Raw genomic sequence first — 12,191 nt, 5'->3', positions numbered from 1 at the left:
TCATCAAGTATTGGATGAATCCTCAAAGCTAGGAAGACCTGGATTCAGATTCTTTTTTCAGCATATATAGGCTATGTGATATTGGAAAAATAACTTTACCTCTCAGTGCTCTAGGCAATTCTCTAAGGCTATAAATTGCTAGAACATACATCATCCTGCATTGAAGGAAGGAATTCTATTAGTTAATCATTATGGAACCAATTTTTTCAAGCGATTCCTGCATCTTTTCTATTTTTTTTTAATAGAATGGTATCTTCTAATGCTTGTTTTCGTCATGTTTCACATTTTACTTCATTGACAACTCTCATGGAATTTACAATTATAAGGAAGTGATTGTATGAATCGAAATGTTGGATAAAGGAAAGTTTTAAATTTGGTTGCAGTTAAAATATACCTTATCTTACCTTAGTTATAATAGATTTTGCAATTAAAATATATTTCCAAATATAGATTAATAAAATAGGAACAAATTAATTTGGATCCTTATAATAATTTCAGAATGTCTTAGCCAACATCGTAATAGCTCATGTAAATATAAAATAATTTAAGTTATGTTTAATGGAAATGATTTGCTTACATTGTATATTCTATTATGAAACTATACAAATAACTATAATGATTTCTTTCTTCAGATTTTGATGCAATCACAGATCCTATAATGAAAGCAAAAATGGTAGCTCTTAAAGGGATTAATAAAGTAATGGCTCAAAATAATATGGGGATGCCACCAATGGTCATGAACAGGTAAGATAAAGATGGCCCCTAGTTTTTTGAGACTCAAAAGTCATTGAAGTGATTGATGTAATTTGAATGTGCCTAGTATTTGGAGAGAGCATATCGAAATTTAGTGGCATTTTAGGTCATTTTAGGAAAGAATAAACATTCAATTGAGTAGAATCTGAGATTAAGAGCATGTTTCATACATGTGGTAAAGGTTTGGAAAATACTGATTTGAATCACATGGTGGGAAGAGATACACAAATTTTTGCCTTAATAATACTTATGTCATGGATGATTAGAAGTAAAAAATGTGTAGGCTTACTTATTAATGATAGAAGGAAAAATAGATTTGAGTTGAGAGAAAGGTTCTTATTTGTTCCATAATTAATTAAAGCTTATCTTTCTATAAAAGGATACTGAAGGGAGAAAGGAGAATAAGAAGTGAGGGGGTTAATAAATAGAATTTTTACTAATTACTAGAGAAGACTGATAGCGTGGTACAAAGCATTGGTACAAAATATATATAAAGGAAGGGAGGAAAATTATGAATAATGAAGTAAAAATCCTTTTTGGATCTTAGAAACTACGTAGCACTCATTTTAAAGGAGTTAAGACATGTAAGGCAGCAATTCTATTTAATTTGGAACCATTTCAGTGTTAGCAGAGAAATAGAAAATAATTTTCTCAATGTTGAGAGTTTATGTCTGAAGCATTTTCATCAAAAACACCATAAGAATTTAAGTGCACTGTTTTAAGCTCTGTAAAGCTTGTCTAAACCTACCGGTTTATCAATTTTAACAATATTTTGGAACATATTGATATATGGACCATATTCAAAGTACTCTTCTTGGTATTCTCTGTCCTTGCACTAACCTAACTCTGTACTTGCAAAGATTACAGCTGGCCTAGAGAAGAAGATGTAGAGAGGTGTTTTATTATATTAGTTGTGTGTTAGAGGAGATACTACCACATACTTGTGATTGGTTAATAATCATAATAGCATCATAATTCTTTAGTGCTTGCTAAATATTGAACAAATACTATGTCATTTGATATTCACCGTCACCTGGCAGGTAGATGCTATTATCATTGCCAGAAAGTAAGTAATTTGCCCAGAGTCAGAATTTATAAGCATTTATTAAGTGCTCTAGTATGTGTGAAGCTCTTTTCCTTACATCTTACAAATATTATCTTTGTTAATCTTTACAAAAACCCTGAGAATTAGGTGCGGTCTATTTCTAAATCTGAGGAAACTAAGTCAGATAAAAGCATTCCTGAGTCCATGTCCAGCACTTAATTCAACATACATTGAATAATGCCATTTATATATCTTGATACTGTATTGGGCAAACACAGCTAATATAAACTTCACATACGCTGACACATTAAACAGTACATCAAAAATTAATGTTGTTTGAAACATCTTTTAGAAATTTCATATTAATATGAATTATATTTTGACCTTCAGACAGTTATGGTGAACCTTTTAATTTATCATTTTAAATTTCAATTCGTTTACTTTATAAACTAAGTGGCACTTAGAATTTTTTTAATGAAAATAATACAGATATTCAGATGTGATTTTTTAAAAAATACACCAGATTGTCATCATCTTAAATCAAGTTGAGAGCCCAAAATAATGGTTCAGAATCTTCTTAAGCCTAATTTTATTATATTTATTGTTTTATCCTTTATATAGATTTTAGTTTGATTTCAAGCTATGTTGCTAATTTTGTCCATTGTTATAGAAAATTACTAAGTATTTAATAGTGTTTCTTTTCCTTTAACTCATTCCACAAATTTCTGCTGCTAAATGTTTAATTTTTTAGAGAGATGCTTTCTTTTTTACAGATTCCCCTTTATGTCTGGGACACAAAGTAGTGAAGGCCAGAATCTTTCCCAGCAGACAATTGCTCAGGTAATGTTACTTGTAATTGAAGCAATTGGTGATTTTATTATATGTTCCAATTTTACTTTCAGATTCATTGTTTTTGTTGTTGTTTTTTTAAATAAAAGTCAGTGATATAGTGAGAGAAAACTCAAATGAACAATTATGTAGTATGTGAATCTCATATGAAGTGTCATTTTGACATTAGAACTATTACTATGTGTTAGCACTCATTCTGAATAATTTATATAAGCTCTTCTAAGTGACACATTTATAAGCATAACAGAAGTTTAAAAAAGAATGGATATTTTCATTTTCTTCGAATGATGTACAGTGATTTTGTTAATAATATTCATTTGGAAACTGAATAAAAATAAAAATATTCCTCCCTTATACATACATGATGTGTACTTAGAGAACTGTTTTTTAGAAACCACTCAGTTCTACTGCTAATTCTACATAAAATAATTGTATTTTTATAAATAATTAGGCAATGATTGTGGTAGTATTTTTTTCAAAAGTACTTAAATTCATCTGATATTAAAAATGTGATTTAAATATTATTTTACTTATATTTTTGCTATTGTTAAAGAATTTAGTAGCCTCTTTAATATCTGTAGCAGTATTACAAATATTTATCTTAACTTTGATAAGAACTACACTCTCCTATTTATTATTAATAAATTCACTGACTCCTTTTTTGCCTCATCAGTCTATAACTTGTGGGACTTGAAAATAAAGTAAATACCAGTTTTCTTTATTGTATACCTATTATAAATTGTTTCCAGTATTCAATAAGTTTATTTGCCACTTCATGTTCAAGTTTTCTAAGACAAGTGAATTATTTAATTGGAATTAAATTAAAATCTCTTTAGTCAACTTTTTTTTTAATTTGGGAAAAACATTATAATCTCCTTAAATAACTTAATGTAGAATTCAATGTAGACTGGTGCAACTTGCATCTCATCCAAAGAAATATACTTACTAAATGGCCAAAAGAACTCAAATATAAGAATAATCTGTATTGTAGTCTTTGACTACAGTACTATAGTGAGAGTCTAAGGCAGTCATATTCTGATCATCCATTAATTTTTTTACACAGTCATACTCCTCATGAGTTAACTTGGCCAATCTTATTTTAAGAATACTTTAGTTCCCAACCTGATTGTATGTTGCTAAATGTTTAAAAGAGAAAAGTAGTTTTGACGATTACAAATGCTCAAATTTGACCACTAAATTCATTCTACCTTGTGAAAGTGAAAGATTCTAATTCCTTTGTTGTGTTTTAAAAAATATTTTACCAGTCCTATTTAGTATTTTTTTTGTCTGATGTTTGATTATAAAAAAATTCTTATACATTTTACTTATTTTAGGATGGCAGTTTAACACCTCAGATTTCTAGGCCTAATCCTCCAAATTTTGGTCCAGGATTTGTCAGTAAGTATAAGTCTTTTAATAAGTTACATGTATTCTGGGGATATTTTGTTTTTACTATATATGTATTCTCCCCTGGTCTCTCTCAATTATAACCATACAGCTGAGCTTACTTTTTTTGGTTATTTCTGAACCTTTAATTTGTGTGAAGAATTGGTTAGATTTGAGCATTTGGATTAGAAAAATCATCTTTCCCCATTCTCTTTTCCTGCTTGTACATATATTGAACACAGTACCTCTGATAAGGATTTATAATATGTTGAATTGAACCATTCTCAACTTTCTCTGAAGACTCCCTAAAATGCACAGATAAAAAAGATATGCTATGCAAGAAATACTGAGAATATGCTAAGGAAACAAATAGGGTGACAGTTTGTTAGATTAAAAATGCATCATACCTTTTCATGTGTTACAGAATTACCTTCAGGGAACTCCTTAGATGACTCAGGTTAGGTTTTTAAAGTTCAACCTCAATTGAACTTTTCTGAAATTTCCAAACTGTTTAGCTAACTTTTTTTTCACCATTATTTTTCATTTTGCGCACCTCTGCTCTCTTGGTTCCAGAAACCAGAAAGGCTTTCCTTGCGGTAGGTCTTATTCCACCAGAAGGAGAACTTCTGAAACCTTGTGAAAAAGCCTGTTCTTGAAAATCCCTTCCAAATTTGGTCAACTGGATACAATAGTCACATGCACTAGATTCTCTAGATATACTAATAAAGTCCAAAATCTGACCTTTTGAATTCCTGGTATGCCACAATCATAATTTGAATATATTTTTATATTTTTTTAAACATACCAAACTTCTCTAACTGGCTTTTTCTAACTTTACTGTGCCCATTTTACTTTATTTAAATTCTTAATGTATAATGATATTCTATAACATTGATTTTTTTTTTAAGCTAGGATCCTTCTAGAGTTACACATTCTCTGTATTCCCTTATCTTATGATAAGAAGATGGCATGTGCAGAACTTATATAATAAAATTACTGTTATTGATTTGTTAGGAGTGAAATACCCTTCCAGAGTAAAGACATTACTAAATGAACAGAAGTTGTATATGTTTGGGGCAAAAGGCAAGCAAGAACAGCAAGAATATCATTAACTACTAATTTATTTGAGACTTTTTAGTGTTCCATTATTTCTGTTTCTTTACAGATTTGTAATTGGGAAATTGCAAATTATTCTTAAATTTACTTTGTACCTACCATCAATTGTCTCTATAGAGAACACAGATTGCTAAATAAAATTAGCCTTTCCTAAGAACTTCTAAAATTTTTACCTCATTAGAAGCAGTATCTCTTTATATTTAAAAGTAGAGCAACCTTGTAAACTGAAAGAGATGTGAAGGGATTCATGCACTGAACCTCCATAGGGCCTTGGTTTAGAAAATTCTCGAGGATCTATGAAAATTAATCCTTTATAGAGATATCATGCTATGGTTACTTTTGTAGAATCCATTTTATGAAAAATTCAGCTTGTTTTTGTAACTATAAGTGATAGTAAACCATGTTTTCAAATAGACATGCTTTGACTTTTAAAACAAAATACTGCCCTCAAATTAGTAGTTCTTTCATAGTATCTCAATCTTTTCACATTATATATGATGTAAAATTTTTTATTAAGTTTTTTAAAGTTATAATGTACCAGCATTTGAAAAAAAATTAATGGATTTATGGAGTTTCCATCAGACCCTAATAATACTAATAAATGTTCAATTTTGATGTTTTTTTTCCAGATGATTCACAAAGAAAGCAGTATGAAGAATGGCTTCAAGATACCCAGCAGCTTCTCCAGATGCAACAGAAATATCTTGAAGAACAAATTGGACTGCACAGAAAATCTAAAAAGGCTCTTTCTGCTAAGCAGCGTACTGCCAAAAAGGCTGGTCGTGAATTCCCAGAAGAAGATGCAGAACAATTGAAGCATGTTACAGAGCAGCAGAGTATGGTCCAAAAACGGCTAGAACAGGTAACATGCCTGTTGAAAGGAATAGTTACTCAATAAACTATTGTTAATAGTCTATTTTTTTCCTTCTTGTTATATTCATGAAAAGATTTATTATTGGTAGTAAGTACCAGGAAGGTAGGAATTCCTAGGATACTCCTGGCTCATCACTGCCTCCTCTAGACTTTCACTCTTCTTCTTTCACCCAATATATCCCCTTTCCCTAGATCCCAAGATATTTTTCTCCTCCTATCAAACTTTAGCTCTGGTCTTTTCATTGGGAGTACTTGAAAGTACTTTATTGAATTAAATATCCATTTTAATGGATTTAATCACCAAATATCCATGTCCATTTTTTTTTTTGACCCTTACCTTCTATCTTGGAACCAAGGCAGAAGAGCGGTAAGGGCTAAACAGTGGGGCTTAAGTGGCTTGCCCAGGGTCACACTGCTAGGAAATGTCTGAGGTTAGATTTGAACCTAGAACCTCCTGTCTCTAGGACTGACTCTCAATCCACTGAGCCACCCACTTGCCTCCTTCAATTCTAATTTTTAAGGAATTTCTTCTTTAAGATTTTGTAACTTTATTTTTCATTTGCTTATTGATTCTGGTTGGGGTTTTTTTTGTTGTTGTTTATTTATGTGTTTGTTTTTTATTTTCCCCAATTAATATAAAAACAACTTTGTAACTTTTTTTTTTTAATTCTGGATTGTGAATTTTCTTCTCCTCCTTCCTTTCTTCCCTCCTCCTTGAGATGGTAAGTGGTCTGATACAGATTTTACATGTGTAATCATACAAAGCATTTTCCCATATCATTCCTTTTGTGGAAGGAAACGAGCCAAAAAATGAAGAAAGAGAGTAAAATACAATGTGCTTTAATCTGAATTCAACTTCTAGTTTTTTTCCATAGAAGCAGGTGACATTTTTCGTCATGAGTACTTTGGAAGAATTAATGAGAATAGCTAAGTTATTGACAGTTGTTCATCCTCCAATATTTCTGTTAATGCATATACTATTGTTCTTGTTCTAGTCACTTCACTTTGTATCAGTTCTTCTTCATCCTTCCAGATTTTTCTGAAACCATCCTCCTCATTATTTCTTATAGCACAATAAATATTTTTCCATTACAATCATATCCTGCAACTTAACCATGCTCCAATTGTTGTTCATCCCCTCACTTTGCAATTCTCTGCCACTATAAAAAGAATGCTATATATGTTTAGTACAAATGAGTCTTTTTCCTTTGTTTTTTATCTTATTGGCCTGGAGACCTAGTAGTTTTTTTTTTTTGCTGAGTCACAGGCTATGCACAGGCTATAGCCCTTTGGCAAAGTTTCAAATTAATCTCCAGAATGGTTGAATCAGTTCACAATTCCCCTAGCAGTGCGTTAATGCCTATTTTCTCATATCCCCTCCAACATTTGTCATTTTCTTTTTCTGTTATAATAGCCAATCTGATAGATGTGAGGTGGTACCCTAAAGGTTATTTTTATTTGCATTTCTCTAATCAATAGTGATTTAGAGCTTTTTTTTTTTTTTAAATATGACTATAAAGTGCTTTGAATACTTCTGAAAACTGACTGTTCATATCCTTTAGCCGTTTATCAATTGGGAAATGACTTGTTTTCAAATACGTTTGACTCATTTCTCTGTGTATTTGAGAAATACGAGGTCTTTGTCAGAGAAAGTTTAAATTCTTTCCCCCTCAGTTATGATTACTGTATACTTTCCTCCATTTTTCTCTCACTTTATTATGTCCATCCTCCCATACCCTGTTCTCTTTATCTCCTCTAGGAATTCATTTTGGGGTTCTATCCAGTCTGCATTATTTTCTGATTTGCTTGTTTTCATATGTTTGTTGTCCTATGAGTTTGTCTTTAGCTTCTCCATTACCATAGTAGTTTTATATGATCAGGTTCAGGTTCTTTTGTTGTTTGCTTATTCTAGTGTACTTCTTGACTTTGAACTGATGTTGGAGTTGGGCTATGCTCACCTGAGGGTGTAGGCTGTGTTTGCTAAGGGCATAGCATGTGTGTCCCAACATGCTGGAGGGAGTTGCTTTCCCCCTCCCCCCACCCCAACCTTGCTAGAGGTTTTTCCCATGCCCCACCCCTCTGCCCAATAGACCAAGGAAAGCACTTCCTCCCTCTGCTATCTGGGGTAATGCAGGCAGCTCACAGGTGACTTGAAGGTGAAATTTGGGCGTGGGAATCTCTAAAAGGTTGTCAATAAGTTTTCTGTGCTTCCAAAGTAGTATAACCCTGAGAGAGGTGTGGTCACTGATCCTCCTTGTCTTCACTTTTGTCCTTCCCCAGAAAGGGATCCTACTCCCTTGTAATCAGCTCAGCCCTGACACTGTGACCTGGAACTGGGTAATGGCCAAATACCAAACCGCACTTGTTCCTGCACTTTTCAATCTCCTTTTGACCAGTTATCTCATCCTCTTACCATTTTGGGCTATGAGAGTTCCTGAAACTGTGGCAACTATTGTCATTACCTCTGAAGCCCATCACGGTCCTACTGCCACATGTATTCTGATTCATTCTCTACCCTCATGTCACAGACCTCTCCTGACCTAAATTTTCTTGGGTTGAAGAAATGTCTCACCTGCCACTTTGCTGGCTATATCATCTCAGAATTTGATTTGACACACTCTTAAAGTTGATTAGAGGGCAATGTTGGGAACCTTTGGCTGGAATGTTCCCTCTCCCTCCATTTTGGATCCCAGTAGCTTACATTTTAGGGTCTGAGTAAAACATGTTCACAGGCGAGTACATTCAAAATATATACAGAGCAGATCCAAGGCAACTATAGAGGGGAAACAGTTGAATAAGGCTGGTTGAGTAGTGAGTAAAGGCCTTTTAAAGAAGGTAAACTTTCCCCTCAATCTTGGAAGGAAACAAGAAGTTCTGAGATGTGGTGTCTGGGGAAAGAGCACACCACGGCACAGTAAAAAGGCGTGGAAAGGGGAGATGAATGCTGATGGTATGCCTCAAATAGGCTATTTTGGTGGACTGTAGAGTACATATAGGAGAGTTAAGTAAGTCCTGGTGATAAGAATATTATTGATCTAAAACTGCAACTGTTAAAACTTTGTTTTTTTAATTGTTGCTGTTGTCCAAGAAAAAAAATTTTTTTCTAGTCTTAACTTCTAAATCTCTTCCATCTAATGTAGTCCCTTGACATCTTATTGCTGTCTTTATTATTAACTATACCACCAGCCAAGATTTACTGACTAATCTGGCTTTTCACTGAGACTTTCACATAATCAGTTCTCAATGAATATGTATTGAATAAATTGTCTACAAATATTCATACGATTGCATGATATTTTTGTCTTTCAGATTCGTAAACAACAAAAAGAACATGCTGAGCTCATTGAGGATTATCGAATCAAACAGCAACAGCAATGTGCAATGGCCCCACCTGTCTTGATGCCAGGAGTCCAGCCTCAGCCCACAATGGTTCCTGGAGGGTCACCATCAACAATAAGTCAGCCAAATTTTCCAATGGCATCACAGCAGCTTCAACACCAACAGCATACATCTATTATTCCTAGTCAATCCAATCCTGCAAGAATGCCAAATTTGCCAGGTTGGCAACCTACAAGTACCCCTCCTCGTCTCCCTGTAAATGCTTCAAGGATACAGCCTCCAATGCCTCCAATACCTATAAAACCTAATGCTTCAGCTCCAGGGTCAACTTCAAATCCAAATCCACAGGGTGGCCCACCTCCCATAGTAGAATTTGATGACAATAACCCCTTTAGTGAAAGTTTTCAAGAGCGAGAACGTAAGGAACGTTTACGAGAACAACAGGAAAGACAAAGAATTCAACTCATGCAAGAAGTGGACCGGCAGAGAGTTTTGCAACAGAGGATAGAAATGGAACAGCATGGCATGATTGGATCAGAATTGAATAATAGGTCTTTGTCCCAGATTCCATATTTCAATTCTGACTTACCCTGTGATTTCATGCCACATCCTAGACCCCTTCCACCGTCTCCACAACATCAACAGCAAATAGGGCAGGTACTACAACAGCCAGGTATACAACAGGGATCTGTGAATTCACCCCCTAATCAAACTTTTATGCAGACTAATGAAAGACGGCATATGGGTCCTGCACCTTTTGGGCCTGACCCATCATTAGTTCCTGGTGGTGGTCCAAGTTTCCATTCTGTCAAACAGCCACATGGAAATCTTTCTGGGAGCAATTTTTCACAAGGCCAAATAAGACCTTCCTTTCCTCCTGGAATGCCAACAACACCACAGACAGCTAATAGTGGTCTTCCATGTGGACAGGAGACTACAGTGCCCCACATTCAAAACTATCCTGGATCAAGCCAGTCTCTTATTCAGTTGTATTCTGATATAATTCCAGAAGAAAAAGGGAAAAAGAAAAGAATAAGAAAAAAAAAGAAAGATGATGATGCGGAGTCAACAAAGGCACCATCAACTCCACATTCAGATATAACTGCCCCTCCAACTCCAAGTATTTCAGAGCCTACCTCAACCCCAACAATGGTCACACCCAGTGAACTTAACCCTCATCCCATAGATCCAGAGTCATCAGAACCCCCTGGCTCTTCAACTACTAATGAGGAGATAAATCAGCCATCTTCAGAATTAGAAGACAATCTTTCCAATAGTGGTTTTTCTCAGAGGAATCCACATCATCAGTCCACTGAAGACTCAGAATCTGTAAAGTTCACCTTGGAAGTCTCTAAAAATATTCAAGAAATTAAACTGGAAAAGGCTGAGGCAGAACAATGCCCTGGCCAAACTGAGCCCAAACTGGAGGATCAAACTGGCATTAAAATAGAAGAAAAAGTTGTCTTATCAGCCTCATGTCCTACACAGTTAGTAAGTGTTCCTCCCTCAAAAGGAGATTCAGGGAATGAGCTTTTGAAACATTTATTGAAAAATAAAAAGACATCTTCCCTTTTAAATAAAAAATCTGATGATAACTTGAGATTAGAAGAAGAACGTTCTGGCAATACCAAATTAAATGAGAAACATAAATCAACTGAAGGTCTGGTAAGTTTCAACAGTTTTTAAAATCATCAAATTTTTTTCTCTCCATTCTTTTTCCTTCTCATGATTTTTGTTTTTGGAAATGACACAATTTTATTCCCCTCTCTCCTTCCCACTTGGAGTTCAATAGTCCAATTAAGTTAGTCTTATGTTAATTTTTCCATTCACTTCCTCATGCCTTTATTTAATGTAGAGCTTTTTGTCTTCATTATTGGACATTTAGTACATTAAAATTCTTATTGATTAGCTTCTTGGTATGTATTTATAAGTCTTATGGGTATAAGGAATTGTTTCATACTTGTCCATAATTCAGATCCACAATTTTAAACATTCTCTTCCTCTCCTTAGCCCCATAGCTCTTTGTTCTTCACTTGTGGAACATAAATTCTGGTTTATGTTATTTTATATAAATGACTTCAGTTTCTTGATTAGAGTAAAATCTTCTCCAGGGAATGGACAATATCTCATTCAGTTTTGTATCTCCTATAGTGTGTTACATAATAGGTGCTCTATAAATGTTAGCTAATGATTGATTTTATCTTCTGATTTTGATGTTAGTTGTCATGTTCAGTTATTTTATTTATATATATATATATATCCTTTAGTTCCATGTGTTAAATTTAATTGTGGTTGGACTGAATATATTAATTAGGTGGTCACCAGGAATTTAATTTTTAAAATCACAAAAGGAATTACTAAAGTAAAATGTAATTTATGGTAGTTTTATTTACAATGGAGAGAAGATATTAAGGAATATGAGAGAGACTGACAGACAGACAGACAACTCCAGCTTTCTCTGAGCCAGGTAGAAATTCTAAGACCCTAATCAGGGGAAAAAAGTCTCAAGATGATGGGCCTTTCTCAGAGGTCTGAGAAAAGCAGGGTTACTAAATCAACCTTTCACTCACCAACGATAACTGTCTAAAAGGAAAGCAGCCTGAGGTCTCCTGCATGAGCTTCTCCAGGGGTCCAGTTCCACAGCCAAGTGTCTTCACTCCAAGTCTGAGTGTCTTGTCTTCCAGTCTCTCCTCCGAGTGAGATTTCTTAGATCTAACTTGAATTGAATATTGACTATCTCTTCTTCTGGCCTCTGGTCCTCTTTTTAAAGATCTTTTTCTCTTGGGTCACCTCCCCTAAATTTCACATCTACCTATCACAGCAGATGCTC

General features: G+C 34.1%; 1 protein-coding gene across 12 annotated transcripts in view; it reads left to right on the top strand.

Moving 5' to 3' along the window:
- KMT2C (lysine methyltransferase 2C) overlaps nt 1–12,191 on the top strand; it is a 337,243-nt gene that overhangs the window by 288,277 nt on the left and 36,775 nt on the right. For all 12 annotated transcript variants that reach the window (XM_056799936.1, XM_056799944.1, XM_056799939.1 and 9 more), the window contains 5 exons: nt 633–744; nt 2,572–2,638; nt 3,982–4,045; nt 5,779–6,011; nt 9,332–11,026. In XM_056799936.1, the coding sequence (XP_056655914.1) occupies nt 633–744; nt 2,572–2,638; nt 3,982–4,045; nt 5,779–6,011; nt 9,332–11,026 (2,171 nt within the window). The remainder of the gene's footprint in view (nt 1–632; nt 745–2,571; nt 2,639–3,981; nt 4,046–5,778; nt 6,012–9,331; nt 11,027–12,191) is intronic.

Source organism: Monodelphis domestica, chromosome 5 (assembly GCF_027887165.1).
Source record: "Monodelphis domestica isolate mMonDom1 chromosome 5, mMonDom1.pri, whole genome shotgun sequence".
Lineage (NCBI taxonomy): Eukaryota > Metazoa > Chordata > Mammalia > Didelphimorphia > Didelphidae > Monodelphis > Monodelphis domestica.
This window is presented reverse-complemented; position numbering and strand designations above follow the sequence as displayed.